The sequence below is a fragment of the Strigops habroptila genome, chromosome 4 (assembly GCF_004027225.2).
Source record: "Strigops habroptila isolate Jane chromosome 4, bStrHab1.2.pri, whole genome shotgun sequence".
In the NCBI taxonomy this organism is placed as follows: Eukaryota; Metazoa; Chordata; class Aves; order Psittaciformes; family Psittacidae; genus Strigops; species Strigops habroptila.
Window position 1 is genome coordinate 56,090,189 of NC_046358.1, and position 22,166 is coordinate 56,112,354.

The 22,166-nt window shown below is 41.9% G+C and overlaps 1 protein-coding gene across 7 annotated transcripts in view; it reads right to left on the minus strand.

Annotated features, from left to right (window-relative positions):
• Window positions 1-19,907, minus strand: part of DENND5A (DENN domain containing 5A) — a 73,222-nt gene extending 53,315 nt beyond the window's left edge. For 3 of the 7 annotated variants that reach the window (XM_032919874.1, XM_030482196.2, XM_030482193.2), the window contains exon 1: window positions 19,670-19,907. In XM_032919874.1, the coding sequence (XP_032775765.1) occupies window positions 19,670-19,778 (109 nt within the window). In that variant the 5' untranslated portion in view covers window positions 19,779-19,907. Of the gene's footprint in view, window positions 1-495; window positions 2,223-19,669 lie in introns of those variants that run through there. The other 4 variants (XM_030482195.1, XM_030482197.1, XM_030482192.1 and 1 more) reach the window with 4 other exon arrangements.
• Window positions 19,908-22,166: the final 2,259 nt, after the last annotated feature.

Consider the following 22,166-nt stretch of genomic DNA (forward strand, 5'->3'; position numbering starts at 1 on the left):
CTGACACAAACGTACAGTCAAGTAAAGACAGTCCTCTGTAAAAGAGGTTTTAAAAATAAGTCAGGAGATTTAAAACACCTACTATTTTCTATATTTGCATCTGTGCAGATGATGTAATGTCAACTTTTAGACAGTTGAGGAAAAACCTCAGACATTTACTAAGCTGTTTTGTTCCCTTTGGGTTTTTTTTCCCTTCCACATACATACAAGGGAGAAAAATATCTGACGGCCAAATTTTCTCCCGAACTTGGAAACCACATGCTACAATCACTGGGTTTACTTATGTGCAAGGTCATGCATATTTCAGAAATAAAAAGAAAATCTGTTACTTGAAGATGTTTTCATTAAGATGATAAACATGATATATATTGCAAAATACATGATGCTGCTCTTCACTTCTGACAAAAAAAACCAAACACAACAACAAAAAACACAAACGGGGGAGGGGAGGAAGGGCAAGCAAAAAAACAAAACAAACACTAAAAGGATGCTTACGTATTTTAAGAGGCCTTGCCCCATCTTCTCCCAAGACATATCCTCTCCAACACACTCCAACACACCTGAAGCCTGTCTGTAATTCAGTGAAAGTACTGAAATTGATTTCTGGAAACCCACCAAGTCCTGATCCAGAGAAAAACATAAGGCAACACCTATATCACAATTCATCAAACAACTCAACTGTTGCACAGACACTGCTCTTGCCAGAATGCCTTCATATTATACTTCTTTCCTACAGCCATACCACTCTGATACCATATCTGTCATGTTAACCTCCGCATGAGCATGATGCTCATTTCCTCTTTCACAGCGGCACAGTCTTCCATCTTTAGCTATCTCTTCTTGTAAGAGCCTTCATGCTTGTAATACAACAAACCACTGGACCTTCAGATTGGGCAACGCTGACTGCCAAAGATACTGACAGGGCAGGGAATCTCAAGTGACAGCTCACCTACAGCTTTTGTAAAGTTCAATCCAGGAACAGAAAGGTGATCTGTGCAACTCCAGAAAACTAGCCACCCTGTTTTCTTGCCATTACAACTAATGAGAACCCAAAGACCAACAAGTCCATTGCCTAGTCTCCCCCTTCACTTCTCCCACTAAGTAGCTAATGATTGTCACTAGACAGCCATCAACAGATGAGGGGAGAATCCTCAAACAATATTTGCTTATATCCAGAGTCAAAAAAGTAATTAACCCTAAATTTATAATCAGTTATAAGCCTCAAACACAATGCTCCAGCAAAGTACCAATTGTGACACATCTCCAGTAGGCAAAAATAACTCATGATCTCAAGATCTGACTCTGTGATTCAAACATCTGATTAATTCATAGAATAGAATCATAGAATTGTATTGGGTTTGATATGAAATGGTTTATATTGAAATGGTTTTGATATAAACACGTAAGACAAGAGCGCATTTAACAAATGCAGGAGACAAATCCATCAACAAAGTGGTCAAAGTCTTATTCTAGAACTGAAAAAAATGAAGATGTAAGAGAAGATAAACTGATAAAAATATGATGTATCCCACAAGTTTCAGAGTGAGCACAACTGCCCACACTTCATGAATATTATTATCAGGACTGCGATTATCAGATCATGCTTTTCTTAAGGTTCCTCTCCTCTAGCAGAAGTGACGGCTAGAAAGTACTTTCCTTACTGATCCAACTTACTATAAAGAGGTCTTCAAACATGATTTCTCTGTAAACAATTTTTCTTTTGTTCAAGTTCCACATAAAAGGAACTTTTTAATGGAACACAGTATTGCCTGCTGAAGACTAAGGAAGCCTTTCAAACACATTTGCTAATCCTTACTTTTCCTACAGGAAAAGCTCTACAAAAAAAATGAAGATGCAAACTGCCACACAGACTACAAATTTATAATTATTTGGATTTAAAGCAGGAATGGTAATCAAATGGCTATGACTATGAGATTATTTGTCAGGAACTGTCATACAACACTCAATATTGATACATACAAAAAACTCCAGGAAAAGGGAAAACAAAACAGGAATACTTCAGGAAGTTTCAGGCCAACATGCTTCTCAACATCAAAACTTCAAAACAGTAAGAATCCCATTGTATTCTGCAACGTAAATAGTATCACAGCAGAATAGAGAAACATCATTTCACTAGGCACTGTACAGACTCACGAACACCAGTTTAGAATGAGACCTGGTGCTGCACCTAGGAATGGAATCACAGCAAAGCAGAGAACCTCAGAATGTCTTTGTCTTTGGAAAGAAAAAAAAACAACTATCTGTGGCACCCCACTTGAAATAGGACCAGTGAAATTATTTGGCTTTAAAAATAAATAGAGAATGAAGAAGAGGTTAACCAAGATTAATGTTTCACTAATCCAGTTTAGCCCACGTTCACGCAAACAGATTAATTAGCTCGGAGCAATCCCCCAAAACAGGAGGAAAGCAAAGATAAAACCACAGAGGTTCTTAAACTGGTGCACTGAAGAAAACATGGGACTACAGTAGTTTTAATAACCTACACGAGTAACTGAAGCACTCCCAAAGCCGCTCCTCCTCCCAAGGCCAAGCCTGCCCACCTGCTGGGTCCTGCTATGATGGGTAATAGAGTTTTCAACACCTGCAACCACCATCTGGATTTGATAATGCCCTTTCCTTCCTCTCCCTTCTTCCACACTTCATCAACCCTCTAAGACTCCACCACAGGGTGGAAGAGGAGCAAAGATGCTACAGCAATCAGTGGCTTGAAAAGATTTTATCCATCTAAACTGTGACAAAACCAAGCTATTCCCACTATGACACCATGTAGGCAGTCAGCCTCATCACAGTCCTATATTGAGCTCTCCCTTTTTATTACCACATAATTTAAAAAGACATGCATAAAGACTTAAGCTCTCAGAGTAAGCTTGCTTATCAAAAGAGAAGTCACCAGCTAGGCATAACCTCTGAGTCAGTCTTCTTGGATGAAGAACATCCAGGACATCAAGCGCTGCTGCTACCAAGACTCCTGCTTGGCCCAGCTCTTCCTGTAGCAGGCAGAGCTCGGCTCACAGCAGTCTCGGGCTGGAGTGACGTACGCTCCCTACTGTCCAGATTAAATCTCACATAAGAGGCAGGTAATTCTTCCAATCCCTCCCTCTCACATCTCTTCAGTAAACTGACCCTGATGGACTTTTATTGCATGCATAAAGGAAATTACACACCTGCTCGAGACTACCAAGGAGTTGAAATACATTCCATTTAGTTGGAATACATAGTTAAAACCAGCCTCTTGTTCACATCTGCATTGAAGATCACACCACTCCTCTAACAGTCATCTAATACAATTCACAGTGTATGGAACCACGAGGACTGACAGACTTCAGTTCTAACATAATTTTATAACACCTTGAATGATGCTGGCCTATGTGTCTGTTATTTGGACTTCCTAATTACAAGCACAATAGAAGAGCTAACGCATGCACTCCAAGTATCCTATGTTTGAACTAAAAACTATACCTCATTTTATTGAATGACATCTTACTGAGTCACCAAACACTGAACATAAGCCGTATCACAATGCAGATTTGTAGTGAACACTGGCAAACTCTCTGTCATTTCATTGCTCCTCCCTGCTCTTACCTACTACTTTTCTTGCTGTTCAACCTGCAAGCAGAAAACAGCTGTGTCTTGTGTCTTGGTCTGATGAGAATTAGGACTTACAAACTCAGAGATACTGCACAGAGTTTACGACTCGTGCAGTGCAGCATTGCTTTGAAACTATCTATCTGCATGAAACTATCCATATCAATGGATACCACTTTTATACAAGATTATACACAGAGCAGAAGGAAAAAAGTTATAGAAACTAGAATGAACTTAAGCATTCTTCAACTCAGTAACCTGAAAAACACTATCTACCAAGCTTTCCCCAGTTTTGAGAGGGAATAAATAGAGTGAATTCTGAAGGTCTAATCTTAGCTCTTTCCTGATTTGCCCAGAGAAAATCTGATTCACTGCCTTTTTTCCCCTCTTTGGGGGTAGAAGGGAACGAAAGGGAAAAAAAAAAAAAAAACAACTTTGAGTTTCAATTACTTATGACCTCCCCTTATAACATATAAACAACTACATTGCTTTCAACTGAAAAGTGGATTTACTACAAGTGAAAAATATGAAATTATGAATTCTCAATGAAAAAGGAAGACAAAATCTTTTTAAAGGCTGGAAATTGAGACTTAAAACCCTGCCACCTCAGAGAGACACCTCACACTCCACTCCCTTTTTTTGACTATGCCATTTACAAAGTTCTGTTTACAACCTGAACTATTCTATGATTCTATGAACCATAGGGAAGTGTAGCTTATGTTTGTCATCACCATTAGCTGCATGTAACCATGCTAAGTAATAACACACTTCCCATCAAACCCTCATGTGCAGTCACGAAATAAGCTAAACCTGTATTGAAACCTTTAAAAACATACACTGTAAATTCAAGCTATGCCTGACAGTCATACACATCCTCTCAGGTAGCCAGTCAGCCTCACCTCTGTGCCTGGCAAAATCTTGGAGCAGTTTCTCCTGGAAAGCATGCTAAGGCACATGAAATACAACGAGGTGGTTGGTGACAGCCAATATGGTTTCACTAAGGGGAAATCCTGCCTGACCAATTTGGTGGCCTTCTATGATGGAGCCACGGAACTGATGGACAGGGGCAGAGCAGCTGACGTCATCTACCTGGACTTGTGCAAAGTGTTTGACACTGTCCCGCACGACATCCTTGTCTCTAAATTGGAGAGGCATCAATTTGATAGATGGACCACTCGGTGGATAAAAAACTGGCTCGACAGCTGCACGCAAAGAGTTGTGGTAAATGGCTCGATGTCCAGTTGGAAACGTGTAACGAGTGGTGTCCCTCAGGGATCGGTGTTGGGACCGGTCCTGTTCAACATCTTTGTCGGCGACATGGACAGTGGGATTGAGTGCGCCCTCAGCAAGTTTGCCGATGACACCAGGCTGTGTGGTTCGGTTGATACACTGGAAGGAAGGGATGCCATCCAGAGGGACCTTGACATGCTTGTGAGGTGGGCCGATGCCAACCTCATGAAGTTTAACCAAGCCAAGTGCAAGGTCCTACACCTGGGGTGGGGCAATCCCAGGCACTGCTGCAGGTTGGGCAGAGAAGAGATTCAGAGCAGCCCTGAGGAGAAGGACTTGGGGGTGTTGGTTGATGAGAAGCTTAACATGAGCCGGCTTCAGTGTGCGCTTGCAGCCCAGAAAGCCAACCATATCCTGGGCTGCATCAAAAGAAGCGTGACCAGCAGGTCAAAGGAGGTGATCCTGCCCCTCTACTCTGCTCTCATGAGACCTCACTTGGAGTACTGTGCACAGTTCTGGTGTCCTTAACATAAAAAGGACATGGAGTTGTTGGAGCGAGTCCAGAGGAGGGCCACGAGGATGATAAGGGGGCTGGAGCACCTCCCGTATGAAAACAGGCTGAGAGAGTTGGGGCTGTTCAGCCTGGAGAAGAGAAGGCTGCGTGGAGACCTCATAGCAGCCTTCCAGTATCTGAAAGGGGCCTATAACGATGCTGGGGACAGACTCTTCACCAGGGACTGTAGTGGTAGGACAAGGGGTAATGGGTTCAAACTTAAACAGGGGAAGTTTAGATTAGATATAAGGAAGAAGTTCTTTACAGTGAGGGTGGTGAAGCACTGGAATGGGTTGCCCAGGGAGGTTGTGGATGCTCCATCCCTGGCAGTGTTCAAGGCCAGGTTGGACAGAGCCTTGGGCCACATGGTTTAGTGCGAGGTGTCCCTGCCCACGGCAGGGGGGTTGGAACTAGATGATCTTAAGGTCCTTTCCAACCCTTACTATTCTATGATTCTATGATTCTTTGATTCTAGGTAGCTTATAGCAAGAGAAGCAACATATACCCAGCTGGCTTGCTTGCAAATTTCTAATGATAATTATCAAGAAAACTTTTCCATGATTCTAACAATTCCATTTTCCCTGCTGAGGAGTTTGTTCCTTTGTAAGTATGCTTCTAACCCTAGATGGTTTTTTTCTCTTCAATACATCAATCAATCAATCGTTCTTCTTTGTGACCCGCACCCTGACACAAAAAGTTTCCATTCATGTAATAAATTTCTCTCTAGTACAGAACAGAACCGCATGGCTTAAGTCGTCCTTAATTAGAAAGGGCAAACTTGATAAAAAAAGAAAAGAGATGCCAGGAATACTTTGCAAATAAAGCTTTTTTAAAACTGAATCACAGCCTTTTGTACACACTCTCAATTCACTATTTGGTTTTAGTTTTTAGAAAGTGACTGCAGTGCTGCAACTGTAAAAATTATGAGAGACTGAGAACTGTACAGGAAATTCTCTGTGCTAGGAAAAAGTCTTTAAGCAGGTGTTTCAGAGGCAGAGTCTAGCCCAATTTTCCCTCTATGGCAATAAAGACCAAGTCAGAAGAAGCTACCTCGTTACCAGAAAAAGTGCCTGATAAAAGAACTACATGGTCACACAGCACTGATTTTACAGAATCATTAATACTGCCACCATCATTTCTTCATGGAGTCTGTTGATCTGCTCAAAAGAATTACAAAACAAAGGCACACAGAAACCTCTACTGATTCTGATTAAGTGGTTTGCTGCTTTCACCCTGCCAAGCAGCTTGCTTCTTTAAATTCTTGTGATAGAGCCTGTTATTAATTCAATTTATTTGGTCTCGGTGTGCATACACGAGCTGTATATGCAATTCTTGCTGCCACTAAAATTAATGTTTAATGAAGTAAATATAAAATAGCTTCAACATGAAACAGTCATATTGCTGTGATTAAATAAATGAGTAAGAACAATGAGAGTCTGTACCAGCAACAGATACTATGAGCCATACACTTAGGACAGCTTTCTTGTTCTATGCAGCACACTAGAGGAACTGAACTTAGGATTCAGAAATCCCTATAAAATGCGTTTATAACCATACCGTTTACCTCTGCACTTCTTACACCATGGTTCAAAGAACCTTGCAGTGGTAGGACTCATCACAACTTGTGCAGGGTGGGGAATTGAGACTGAGCCGACCATGCCAGCCAAAGAGCGAAGGTTTTCCCCAGTGTTGGTGGCAAGTCAGAAGTCAGTCAATACGCGGATTTGAACAGTGCATGAATTACAAACACCATTCAGAGAACAGCCTAATTCTATCCTGCTTTCAATTAAAAATATAATGAAACACAAAGCCATACCTAGGTGAAAACGGACATCATAGAAAATGGGCATAATTTTAAAAACAATCTTTCTCATTCTTGGATTTTGGATGAAGACATGATAATTGCAACAGCGTACCTGTCAAAGAGCCTAATACATAAGGGAAAAAAGTCTGAACTGTTTCCAAAGATACAAGAATGGCAGCAGTGCACAACACATTTAGAATTAAGTTAATCTACAGCCAGCAGCTAATGTCACAAACAGCAGTAGGATTCCCAGTTCAGCCAGCAATCATTCTCAGTACACACAATAAGGCTACAGATATGACTGTAAAGAATTATGTTTACCAAACACATAATTACTCCAGCTTTAAAATTCATGGTCTAAATAAAAATAGTTGGCTGGCAAAACAGGTAAAGTGTGCATACTTCTGGAATCCACATTGTAGAAATGATGGAAGTATGGAGCAAATGAGAACACTTTGGAGGGAGGGGCCACTGGAGGGAGGTGGTATGTACCCTGAGAGATTTGAGCAGTTCTTGATTAGTCAAGCTGACAGATGACCAATAGTTAATGTGGTTACATTGTGAAAGCAAATACAGGTGCATAAAATGCACATAGGCATGGAAAGATAGTCAAGCCAAGAATCAATATCTTAAAATCAAAGGCAAAAGAGTTCTGTTAAAAATAAGACTTGCCATATACCTACTTGTCAATGGAAACTTTCCAATACTCTATTTCCAAGTCTTAAGAGCAAAACTGGGATAATCAAACAATTAATCAAATTGTACCAGTGCCATACTAGATGTGAAATGTGGTGGCAATCTGTTGATTCATTCTAGTCTCTAAAAAACAGACAAGGGGGGGAAAAAAAAAAGAAAGCAAAAACTCCAGACCTAGCCTTCTGGAGAGCAGCACCATTCTGATTTTTGAGAACCCCCTATTCTAATATTAAAGAAAAGTCTTTTCAATACATACCTAAAGGTCTATTAATATACTAATAACTAGAGTTTATTTTAAAAACAAAACAGTACATTTCTCCAATTCCTTCTTTATAAATGCAAAAAACACCCTCTACAATGTAGGAAATTAACACCCAAAGTTTGGCAGACTGAGGTAAGAAATTCATTCAACATGAACTCTTGGAATAAAAACCATGATTCAAGAAAAGCTGCAGCTGCCAAACCTGTAAGCAAACAGCCACTCCATCAATGGACAAATGCCTTCAGATTATGACTTGCTTCCTTCCTTCCAGTTCCTCCTCCTTAAGCAGAACTGCACGTATTTCTCATTAGAGAGGACTCAGCAAACTTCTTCCTCTGATACACACAAAAAAGAATTCTTCCCTTTTAGCCTGAAACACATAAACCCTCTGTCCTGTAGTTCTATCTTCCCCTCCCCCTGCTGGCAAGACCACCTGGTGCAGTGCAAGCTGAATTGGTGCTTAGATCAGTTAATTTCTTACTGGAACTGGGACTTAAAGAGTTTTAAAAGTGGATCAGGTTATCTATATGAGAAAATCTTCATGACCACTTTCATTTTACTGCAGCACTGCTGTTTAAGCAACTGGAATCAGGGGTTTCCTCCACTGCCTCTAACAAATCAGGGTTTCAATCACTGTCTCTAGCGGCTGTCATTCCTCTGAATTTGTAACAGATCTACCACCTATGATTTTCACAACTGGGACTTCCTCTGAAAACGTCTTTATGCAGTTTTTATTTTTTATTTACTGTTTTTATTTTTTGTTTACTGTTTTTATTTTTTTATTTTACTTTTATTTGTTTACTGTTTTTATTTTTTTGTTTACTGTTTTTATTTTTTATTTTACTTTTATTTGTTTACTGTTTTTATTTTTTTGTTTACTGTTTTTATTTTTTATTTACTGTTCCACTTCCCCTGACAAAAGAGCTCAAAGGCAAAGGAAGCCCACTGTCTTCCTTTCTAAAACCAAAGTGCAAATACACAAATACACATTACAGACACACTGCTCTCAACTTAGTTATCTATCTTAAGTGTAACTGGAGTGTATATTGGCTGGAGTGCCGTCCTTCATCTGTAAAAATTGGAGGACTTTCTTTAGAGGAAGTAGAGAGAAGAGGAAGAAAATAACCAGAGAGAGGAAAGGCTCCAATATTTCTGGGGTTTTTTTTTTTTTTGGTGGTTTTTTTTTTGCTTGTTTGCCATCTAGGGAATCTGCATTTGCTTGTAACGACAACCTCCATCCCAACCCCATGAGAACTCGTTCCTTCCAGAATACAACATACATTTGAATGTTCAATGGACAATACAGTTCTTCATGCTTCAGTCACTAAAAAGGTGGGAAGGACAAAGAGACAAGTTAACTCTAATCTGTCAACTGTAAAAGATCCTGTTGTTTTCCCCCTTTCTTTTGCTTTCCAAAATTAAAGAGTTGCAATGTTTCAAGAATTGTAACATGAAGAACCCCACTGTAAATAAAAAAGTTCGTTCCACTAACTGGATATTTGTAACCACTGGATACAAATAATCTCTTGATCATCCACTACTTTGATAGAATAAATCCTTCCAAGCCCTCTATGGCAAATGAGAATTTAGGAGTTAATAGCTATCCATTCATCATTTAAGTTTCAGCATTCATTTAGTTGATAACAAAACATATTGCTACACACACGCTGGAATAGTTTCAAATCCTGCAACAATGAATTTAAAGCACTGCAGAAAAACAGCAGAGGACATCTGCATTCTGTGATTGTAACATCAGGAAACCAAAGGCCTTTGTTTTTATTTTTCTGGTACCGTTTCAAGGAAGGCGGGAAGAGGTGGGACAGTGAAGTGGCAGAAGAAACCATCAAGAATCTAGGGCAGTTTTTAAAAACCACGCAAGAAAAAAAAAACAAAAGTCCCCAGCTTGCATCTTTAAAAGCATCCTAAAGCTTTTGGGTTTTTTACTACTTCGCATGCAACACAAGAAGGCAGATGGACACAATGTGCTCTAATCAAGACCGCCTGGCAGAAATTTCCAAGGAAATGGTCTTAAAAACAGAATTGTTTCACTAAACTACTTTTCTGCTTTAGCCACAGCAAAAAGACTTACAGAAAGATATTTAGATCTGTTTCCAACTAAACAACAGAAGCAGCACTCAAAATTACAATGACAGGCGTGTTCTCAGCCGTGGGGGTTGGGGGGGAGACACGCCATTTTCATGACACAATAGATCTAGCAACAGAAGACACTAAAAAAGGAAAAGGGTGGCTTGCATGTACTAGAAATATAGAACAGAAGTGGAGACAACCATATTTTAAGCATATTTAATATAGAAATCAGCTGTTCTCCTTATGCCCATCTAAAACTGGCAGACCCAGTAAGACTGCTTCAGGAAAGCCTAAGGAAACAGAAGCAAAGACGATTTCAGGCAACCTCTCCGAACCACTGGACATCCTTTCACAGTGCCATCTCCCATCCAGTTAAATGTCCCTACTTTTTGTGCTACTGTTGCCCTCCCAACTCCAGCTCTGAGCACTGATGGAAACATGTTTGTGGAAAAGCACCAGGAGCAAATGTTACTGAAGCATCTGTCCAGTCCTTCAACCAAGTATTTCTATTCTTCCGGGAGACCACTGAGGTTTTGTGTGAAAAAGGAAGGCCATATTTTAGACATGAAGCCTTCCAAGCAAGTTCCAATGACATACAGAGGTCAGCAAAATACAAAAAGTTCAGCTATACAACCATCCCAGTACACAAGCCCTGTCCAGCCTGTTTCACTTTGTTATATATCTTTTGAAATCAACGTTTTGCAGTAAAGACTGTGTTCCCCCCATCCCCTAAAAAATGCTCTGTAAGGAAGTCATCGAGTTGCTTGATAGGCTGTTTTCTATTTTTTAAATAGAAGTGATTTCTAATACCAGAAAATTAATCAGATATGCTGACAGTCTGGTCAATATGACGAGATATGACAAACTGTGAAGTTTACCTTAGCTCTGACTGTATCCTTCCTTATCATCTCACCAACCACTTGTCTCAGGCATTCTTCCTTTTACAAGTGCCATATCAAGCTTATCTTTCTTCTTCACAAGATATGATTCATGTTTGGTTAGAAAAAGTTTTTAATATGAAAATCTGATTCGAACAGGAAGAACAAAGTCGAGTACTTTTATTCAGTCCTGGAAACAGAAGTCACAGGTCCAAGTCAACCACTTTTAACACTTATCATCCCTTTGAACAAAGTCATAGACAAACATGATGGCTTGTGCTTGCATAGAAACAAGATTATGAGTTAAATCCCTTCCCTGGTCAGACTTGAGGAAAACAGAACATGTTGCATATAGTTTTAACTTTGGAAGACTTTATATGAAGGAAAAGGGGAAAAAAAATAAAGACACAGAAATAAAAATAAAAACAAAATAACACAGACACACATATACACCACACAAGTTCTTGCCAGGGCATACTGCCACCCATGCATAACAGACTCAGGACTATTTGTGGAATTATTTATCAGAAGAACACTCAATTCACCTCATTCAGTGGATACATCCAGAATCCTTCATTCTCCAAGCCAAGATTAGGCCCTGTTTATAAGGCCTCACCTGTGAAATGGCAGCCATTCTCAACGCTACCAACACATGCAAGGGCAGATCTCTGTGCAGAAAAGGTTAGTTCATGGACCCTAAGCACACTTTCAGGGGAGACTGCAACGACCTTGCAGCGTTAGAGCAACTTCACATTGCATAAGTAACTTCTGTTTTCAGGATCATAAACCCCTTAGACATTGGGTCAGATTTCTGCAGATCATTCATGTGAATTTTGCTCTAAAGAACTCTTTGAATATGGCCCCCCATGGAGCTGTGCTTCAGGGCACCTATGTCAATTTAATCAACGGCTGTGCATTATCAATCTCTTTCCTCACACCGAGGCCTGGTACTCCCTGGAACCTGCTGCGCTGAACCATGTCCAATGGGACTAGCTAGTCCTCATGCAAGGGAAGAAGGTATGAGCACAAGACCACAGTAAGGATAGGGAAAGGGAGACCATGACAACCTGGGCTGCCACAAAATAAATGCCAGATTCGTTCTCAGAAACAGCAGGGATACTGGTAAATAGAAATTTTACCAGCCTTCAGCAACACTTTTGAATGGGAGCAAAATCAGGAAACAACAGTTGGTAAGGGAGCTTGCTGAAAGTAGCAAGTTAAGGAGGAGTAAGTAATACATGCAAATAGTAGAACAGCTCATAAAAATTTATGTTTGTAAAGGACAGAAGCAATGCAGAGATCAGTATATTGCAGCAACCTTGAGATCTCTGAACACACACATATTTCTGCAACAGAGTGCCATTGTAGACACAAGCAGTAGCAACTACAATTGCAAAAAACCTTTTCCAAACTCACTTGACGTCATGCTGAAAGAATATCTGTTTCTGTAAAACCAACCTTTTTTTCCCCTCACTCAAACACTGAAATGTTGCTATATCTGAAAATGAAAAGGTTGCTTATGAGTGCCATGTTATCTGTCTGCAGATCTCTTATCTGTGAAATGCAATAAAGTGTCTTTCTCAGGATGCTTCAGTATCAGTAAGTAAATGACACAATACAGAGGTACACACTGTACCTGACTGTAGCTGATCATAGAGCCAGTAAAAACAAAAAAACTAAATAAAAAAGGCAATACTCTACACTTCTACAGGAAAGTTTGAAACTAAAGGTCTATTGCCCATCAAACCATAAGCAAAGTAACATTTTCCTGGAAAGACTAAGAAACATGCCTTGAGCAGAAGTGCTCCAAGTAAATCATCATTCATCAGTTTGTGCTGAATTTGGCCATGAATCTGAAAGGCTTGTCAAGAAATTCAGAGAGAATACATCAGTAAGTAATTGCTTCTGACGTTGTCACTTCATACACATTATATTTCTGCTACATGAGCCTTGCAGGTTAGAGGGAATTCAAAAGGTAAGTATGAGAAGTCATTGCCAAGAACAATCAAGTCGGACACCACTAAGTCAAAAGGCAGACAAAAACAGTTGTAGCGTTTTGTAACTACAGGATCAATAATTTGAAGATTTGGGGAGGGGAGGTGAGGGCTGTTTCATTATTTGCAGATGGCGGTATTTCCCATACAATCAATTTAAGATGTTCCATTTGTGTAGTTTCTCTCTTGCAAAAGAAACTAGAAAGAAAACAAAACACCACAAAAAAACTCAAAGAAACAAAAAGCCGAATCAGCCCATCTTTGTATGCCTTGCTTTAATAAGGTAAGGCTCCTATGGCTTTTTTAAAAGGCTTCAAAAGTCAGTCTTGTAATTCTTCAGACACCCTTGTAGATCTTTAGTCTATTCTCAAATCAAGAACCTGTAACCTTTTCCTCCCCCACACCTTACCTAAGAGCCTTCTAAATAAGCTGAATTTGCAACTGAATACTGAAGGGTGGAAGAATGAAGAGTTCTAGGGGGTTTGAGGGGGATGATTCTGTAAAGCACACAGCTGAATTTAACCTAATATACAAATATGGAAATCACAAGATTGGCATTATAGAAACATCACCTAATAAACTGTGGCTTCAAATGCAGTTCAGTGAAGTACAGCTGCTTCCCCCTTGCATCAGCTCTCCCGTTCTTTATTCTACATATCAGCTACCGTAGCACGTCTGCCTCAGTTCCCAAAGACACAAAAGATCTTTTTGGCAGTCAAACATGGCAAACAGCTCCAGCTTCTTGGGAAAAGATAGAGGGGGTAGGGAGGAGTGGAATAAACTATTATCCGGATTAAAATGTTTCACATGTGCCAGTGTTAGTCCAGCCAAAAGTTGTTGCTATCTACTGCCCATCCACAGTGACCTATGTGAAAACAGTGTGTGGTCTCAGCCTTGGTGCTACTGGAGAGGCCCCCCACAGAGTTAACACCTTGGTTAGCAATCTCAGAGAAGCAAGAATCTGAAAAACCTCCCTTTCAGTCTCAGAGTGAATCCCCAAGGAAAGAGGAACACCATTTGGGAACTGTGGGAGGCTTGCACCAACACCATCCATATTATGGACAAAGGGAGGAAGAGAGTTAAAAAACACCAAAACCAAACCTCACAAAATCACAGAACACTTCAGTCTTTGGAAAAATCAAGCAATGGCTCCCACCAGTACAATTCACTTCTGCAGCGTTAGTACTACTACCATAGCAAAGACAGAGACATTTAGTCACGCACTATTTATCCAAGGAATAACCAGTATTGCAGAAGAGGTTCACTGCAAGAATCACAGCTGGCTCCAACCCGAACGCCATGTCTTAATTCCATGGTAAAAATGCCCAAAAGAGGAAAATGCAAAATAGGTCAAATACCTGTCAGAAAATTGTATCTGCCAATTTAAATTATACTTACTTTTCTTCCTCCTATTTCAACTATCCCTTATAAATACTTTTAAAGCAAAACATTTAAGTCTGCAACTATTTAAGTCTGCTGAACTTGGAAACTAACATAGGTGCTGATAACAGCACTAGTACATGGAATACCACATAGAAGAACACTACCCTAGTTCTGAAATACTAAGCAATTAAGTGGTTTATTTATGTGACAAATGCCTTCAATCTTCTCACCACACCCATGTTAAAATAAACCCTACCACCAGGAAACATACAAAGATAAGCTGCCATTTTAAATCCAAAGCCAACAAAATACAAAAATAACAACACTTCAATTACAGACAAGAGGAATGGGCGAGACAACATTTTTATTTTACCAGTGAGGAGAAACATTTACTCTAATATCAGTTTGTCAGATTAATTTTGAGTGGAGCTAGGTGAATACTTTACACCAGGTATCATCTTCCTCTAGAATTTCACACAGCAGCACCAAATGGCTACTGTGCCAGCATAGATGCCTTGCTCATAATCAGTCCTGCTATGCTACATTACCTACATTCAGACAGATCTTGCCTCAACACCATTAAAAACAAAATCAAAAAAAAAAAAAGGTATGAGAGATGAAGAATAATTAAAACGGTATCATATGATCATGTACTAGAGTGAAAGGAGATCTAATATGAATTCTGACAAGGCAAACAAAGGGTGTCTTCAGGAAGAATATTTCCTGAATGCATGGGCTTCAGCTAACACTCATTTTCATCCTCCCTTAAGGATGAAGCTCATGATCAGACAGACAACTCAAAGCACCATGATAAGGACTTTGGCAAAAGTAACACGAATTTATCTCTTGTTCAAATTAATTTTTGGACTAAATCTTAAAAGAGCAACTCAGACTTGGAAGAAAGTCAGAAAGAAATACAGGTGACAGACGAGTCCCTGGCTTTAATCTTCCAGAGTAAGACTTTTTTAAAAGCTATCCTATTATTAAATCAATCTTTTCTTCACAGATTATAAGCATTTTCTTTCCTCCGCCCCCCCTTTTTTTACACTATTTCTCTTTTGCAACACTTACTTCTAAAATAACTATTATAACCTTCATGATATAACATCCAAGCCTACAAAGACATGTGCAACAGCAAATCTTAAGATTAGAATATGGTGCCCAGATATTTGATTCCGAGTTCCATACTTTGTAATAGCCTTTGTTCTGCCATTCCACAATAAACAAACTCTATCGACAAGTGATTGTTAAAAATAACACACCACCGAGAAGGAAAAGAAACCAAAATCTTTGATGAAAAAGAACACAGAACAAAAACTCCAGCAGTTCCATATAGTGCAAGCATTTCCACCATCATTCAGATGACATCTAACTAACTCAACAGATAAGGGACTCCAGCTGAATGATAAGGTGAGGCATGACTTCATTCTCATAACCTTTGCAGGGCACAGTCATACAGCCTAAATTAAGAAACCATATCATAATGTTGCAGCATTACAATAAGTTATATTACACGCTAAATTTTTTGTAGTTCATGTATTTCAGTATTTCCTGGTGGACACCAAGCTGACTACGAGCCAGCAATATGCTCTTGCTCCAAAGAAGGCAAATGTTATCTTGGGCAGCATTAGTTGAAGCACTGCCAGCAGGTCAAGGGAGGTGATCCTTACCCTCCACTCAGCCCTGGTGAGGCCACACCTGAAGCACTGCGTCCAGCTCTGGGCTTCCCAGTACAAATAAGACCAGGAGCTACTGGAGATGGTCCAGCAGAGGGCTATGAAGATGATTAGGGGACTGGACCATCTCTCCTATGAGGAAAGGCTGAGAGAGCTGGGACTGTTCAGCCTTCAGAAGAGAAGGGTTAACAACGTATATAAACACCTGAAGAGAGGCTGCAAAGAGAACAGAGACAGGCTCTTTTCAGTGGTGCCCCACGACAGGACCAGAGACAATGGACACAAACTGAAACAACAGAAGGTTCCACCTAAACCATGAGGACACACTTTTTCACTGTGAGGGTGACTGAACACTGGCACAGGTAGCCCTGAGAGGTTGAGTATCTCCATCCTTGGAGATACACAAAAATAATCCGGATGGTGTCCTGGGCACCTGGAGGCTCTGCTTCAAAAGGGGTTGGACCAGATGACCTCCAGAGGTTACCTCCAACATCAGCCATTCTGTGATTTCCTCTATGGAAGAAATGTATCTGTAACAGACCTTTGCAGCATACTTAACAGATTTCTGTCATCACTTCTGGCACATCATCATCATCTGGGAAAATGAAAATGTGCCTCAGCTCCTCTCCTGTCCAGCTTGTTGGTTTGGTGGGGGGCTTTTGCTGTTTGTTTGGCTTTACTACCACCTAGTAATTTTTCCTTTTTTTTTTTTTTTCTTTCCTCTATCTGCTTTAACAGGTCACCCAGGGAGAATACAATTATCAAAATAAAAAAGGATGCCTGGATAACCAGATCACTTGAATTTGGAGATAAAAGTGCCCTAGCAATAGAGAGTAACTACAAAGTCCTATATAGTATTTCTCACTATATTAAAAGAACACAAATATATATATATACACACTGTGCATTTTCCATCAGTCAGCCAACTTTTTCAGGAAAAGGTGGTACAGCTGCGCTATTTAGTAAGCTTCCAACATACAAAGAAAAACATCATCAGATGTGCCTCTACAAGCAAAGGACCTAGACTGAGCATCAATTCAGGATCTTATGCTTCATTTATATGCCTGCAGAAAACGCTGTATCATCAGTACTAAGGCTGAATACCTGAAATGCACAGTTTCATTAGCTTGGTGAGAACAAAGTGTGGTGGCAGCATCCCCAGAGGCCCCGGCAGCGGCAGTGGGATAGAGATGACATCATGCCAGGCTGAGCTCCGGCAGCCCCGATGCACAGAGCCCTGGAGAGCCCCACTGTGCCCGGCTCCACCATGGTGGGGAGCATCCCGCTCCCCACCCTGCACCCACCAGCTCAAGTGCCAGCGCCTCTCTGCCAGCAATGGACACTTATGAAGCAAATTGTTTCAACAGTACAAGGATTCAGAATCTATTTTTCAGCACAGAAGTAAGAAGGGGGGGAAGGGGGGGCAAACACCGCACAATAACCCTTTCATTCAAACAAGAAAGCCTTCCAGGAAGTACAAAGTATTTCAAAGCTTTATCCAAAACCCACTGAAATCAACAGAGGCCCTTTCCATTTATATCGGTGGACACTGGAGGAGGCTGTAACCTAAGACACAATCTGAAAGCATTATCAGTCACACTATCGTGCATTATGAATAACACAACAAACTCAAGAAAAGGCACCAAAATTCCAGCTAGCTCATACGCTGTGACGTTATCATAAATTTAGCCTCCTCCCCCTTGTTTCTCTCCCTCTTTTTTATAAACCCTTTCCTCAAATCATGCAAAAATCAGTCTCCCACATAAATAATAAAACCTATTCTCCCCCAAACCCCACACCTTGTCAGAAGCAACACCATTACAGTATCACAGTGGAATAGCAGAATCCAAGATACATTGCACATACAGTTTTACATACTGTAGATGCAGCCCTTGACCAGGAAAGTAAATACAGAAAGAACATCATGCTCCAGCTTTCAGACCTGCGCACTCAACCAGAATATTTTAAAAAAGGCACTGATGTCTTCCAGTTTCCTATTAGATAGCTAGCTCAGAATAACACGCTGCTGCTTTTAAGTTTAATTATATGAGGAAAGTTATTTATGTTTCCATCAAGACCAGAGAGTATTACTGAGCATGCCCTGCACTATGTTACACAAATAGATATATAACAAATGAATAACAAAATTAACACCAGAAACTGTTTTCAATCTAGAAACTTTGCTCACTGGTGATTTCATTACGAAAAATCTATGGAACCTCATATATCTTTCAATGAAATTGTATTGCATTTTGTTCTTTGGGGTTTCTTAAATCAAATTGATACTGTAATTTAAAGTGTCACTACAGAACAGACCATTATGCTGTATTCAGTCTTCAAGTCTCAAATTGTAGTCTACAGTTATTTTAACACCAGACAAACATGACTCCTTTCAGGGCAAGGTGCTGCTCAGGATGAGAAATCATGTTTGAAGTCATTAGATGTAAAAAAAAAAAACCAAACACAAGCTTCCATGATAGCCAAAGTTTAGGTGAGTTCAGCGTAAGTCAGTTCTAACAACTCAAATTTAATTCCACAAAAAACAAGGTTTTATTTAGTGAGGAAGGGTTTAAATACAATGATGTAAAAAAACTCTCATGACATCTTGTAAAAAGAAAGCTAATTAAAAGGAGGGGGAGAAAGTTGACCATCATTGGTCAAGTTCTGAGCTCAAATACACAAAACAACTATTGATGTTAGGTCAGGTTTTCACCACCACATTCCTGTATCTTTCTGAACAGCTAAGGATACTAAGCAACAATCTAATTTAACTGAAGCCAGTACACTGAAACTAAAGCTGAAGCAAGGTGCTGCTAAAACAAAGAACAGATTTTAGCCTTAAAAACACAGTTTTGACGCAGTGTTGTGGGACAGTCTGATACAATTTAGCTGTGTATTTGGTGTGAACAGTCTCAGTCTCATCTAACAGAATAAATACTTCCTAATCCGATTTCTTTTCCGATACTGCTGGACGAAAATTCTTATCCTATGCTACAACAAAACTTAATATTGAACAAGCAAAAAGTCTTTTGCTTTCTCTCCAGAACCTGATTCATTAAGATTCCCTGCATGTTTCAAATGTCCAAAAGCCTGACTAAAAGTTGATAAATGCACCCGAGCTCCAAGAAGAGTGCAGTATATCACTGCTAAGATAGAGATGACCTAAAATGATACCACGGGCACCACAGCACCTTCCCTTTGAAACAGCCGTTTAAGAGCAGTACTCTGTCGGGTTTGTCAGAAGTTGGGTACACTTCCACGCACACGCGGCTGTGCGCAGCTGGGCGTTCCTGCAGGTCGGGCACTCAGGGCAGCTACACAGACCCCGAGGCGCCGGTGCCCGGGGCGGGGGGCGCTCCCCCGGCTTCCCCGCAGCGCCCCGGGGTCTGCGGAGCGGGGAGGCGGTGAGGCCGGACCCCGCCTCCAGAGCTACTGCCGCCGCCACCACAGCCGAGCCGCCCGCTGACGGCCGCCGCCCCCCAGCCCCGCGGCCACTCACCGGAGAGCTCGTCCGGCTCCAGCCCGGTCTCGGTGTCCAGCCCGCAGATCACGAAGTAGTCGGCGAAGCGGCCGGGTGCCGAGGAGCCGCCGCCGCTGCCGCCGCTCATGCTGGAGCCCGAGGGGTGCGCGGGACTCAGGGGGTGAGGGGCCGGGCGGCGACGGGCGGCGGGGCTGCGCCAGCTGCGCCAGCTGCGCCGGCCGCCTCCATGACGGAGCGGAGCGGGCAGCGCCGCACGGCATTGTGGGTACAGCCCCCAGCGGTTCCTGCGGAGGGGCGGCCCGGGCAGGGAACCGCAATGCTGCGCCTGCGCCCTGGGCTCCCCGATGACGTGATGCTGCCGGGCCAGCGGCGAGGCGGTCTCGCGCGGTGGCCGTGGGGCGGGGGGCGCGCCGCTGTCTGAGGGCACGGCGGGGCGGGCGGGCGGCCGTCGCGGGTGCGGGGTCACCGCCGCCGGGCAGCCGTCGGCTCTGCCCCGTGCCTCCTGGGGAGGGACTGCAGTCACCTGTGTAAGCTTCGGGGGCTGAGGGGCTTCCTGCGGAGGCTCTGGTCAGCCAGGATAGGCTCTGCTCTCCTCTGCAGTTGGGGAGGACAAGGCGGCTCTGCCAGAGGCAGCTCACTCAAAGCACGGTTTAGTGGCGGTGGAGCTTCAAAAGCACATAGAGCCATAGAATAAACTAGGTTAGAAAAGATCTTTAAGATTATCAAGTCCAACCTTTACCCCAGTACTGCCAAGTCCACCACTAAACCGTATCACTAAGGGCCTCATCTACACGGTTTTTGAACACTTGCAGGAACGATGACTCCACCACTTCTCTGGGCAGCCTTTTCCCATACGTGATCACCATCTCTGTGAAGAAATTTTTCCTAATATCCAGTCTAAACCTCCCCTGGCACAGCTTGAGGCCGTTACCTCTTGTCCTATCACTTGTTACGTGGGAAAAGAGATCACCCACCTCTTTGCTCCATCCTCCTTTCGGGTAGGTGTAGGGGGCGAGAAGGTCTCCCTTCAGCCTTCTCCAGACTAAACCCCAGTTCCCTCAGCCATTCCTCATCAGACTTGTGCTCCAAACCCCTCACCAGCTTTGTTGCCCTTCTCTGGACCTGCTACAGCAACTCAGTATCTCTCTTGTAGTGAGGGGCTCAGAACTGGACACGGTATTCAAGGCGTGGCCTCTCCAGTGCCGTCTTCCTCTGTCACCTACAGCTTCTCATCCCTGCTCCCTGAAGGCTGCTGCCCCAGTGGTTGTGACTCAGCAGCTTTGTGGAGCAGCCACACCGTGAAACTAGCCCAGGTCATGGGGGAGAGAGGGTGGGTGCCAGGGAAGTGCATTTGGCATTGTTTGGTGTTACGGTATTTGGGTGCTTGGTTGTTGGCGTTTTTTTCCATTTGAATTAACATCGCAGACAGTTCTGTTAACAGTGAGGCTTGCACAGCTGAGTGAAATCCCCTCCCTTGGGCCTAGCATGGAAAGGAAAGGGTTGTTCCCCTGGGGAAGAAGAACAAGAATGACTCAAACCAAGCTGCTGAGGGACTAGTAACACATACCCATGCTCTGAGCTGAGAGTGCTTCTTTCCACTGACCATAGAGGGACCCCAGATAGCCTTGCTAGACTAAAATTAGGTCTGTAAGCAGTTCCCCTTCCCCTCCTCACTCAGTTCTCTATTTGCAGCTTTCACATCAGAATTCTTCCCTATCCTGTAGGGCTTATAAAAGGAGAAATTAAAACTTTTCAGTCTTTTAGTATTATTATCTACGACTGCCTGAGTAGTTAAGGTTGCATCCGTAATACTGAATTCATCAGACACCAATCCTAACATGCTATCAAGCATGTAAAACTTCTCATACATGAGTTTACAGACTGAGTTCTTTGCGGACACTAAGAGACGGCAGCACGTAAGACTTCACTGTCAATGATCTATAGCCTTTTACAGTACAATAACTAAGCTCTGATGCCATTTTGCCTAGTGAATTGTGGAGAGCTCTTCAATCCTTCTGGGATATAGGAAAAACTGTAAGAAGCACTGGCACTATTAGTGTTCACTTGATTAAGACTGTATGGGCCACAGAATGGGTTATCAATGACTGAAAGTATTGCTTAGATTTGACTGATAGTTCTGACAGTTCGATTTTAAACCACTACTGAACCTGAGGGAGAGATTTCAAGGAAGACAGCAGGATAATTAGAGGCAATATTAGAGTGAAAGTCTCATGTTAACTCTACAGTAAGTGCATATATTTAGATTGTGTTGAGCCTGCCTGGTAGTTTGTGGAAGAGAGCAACAGAGAACAGAACTAGCTACATCTGGTTGCTCTTATTGTGCTATGTTCTCTAGCCATTTTGTGCACATTTTGCTTCTCCATTTGCTTTCAGTGTGGCACAGGACAATATTCAGCACGTAGTAAACTTCTTTTGAGTAAGCCTGTGGTTCGTAAGTCAACCCTTATGAACAAAAGTCACAGCCTGAGGGTCTTGGAAGGACTTGCAAGAAAGT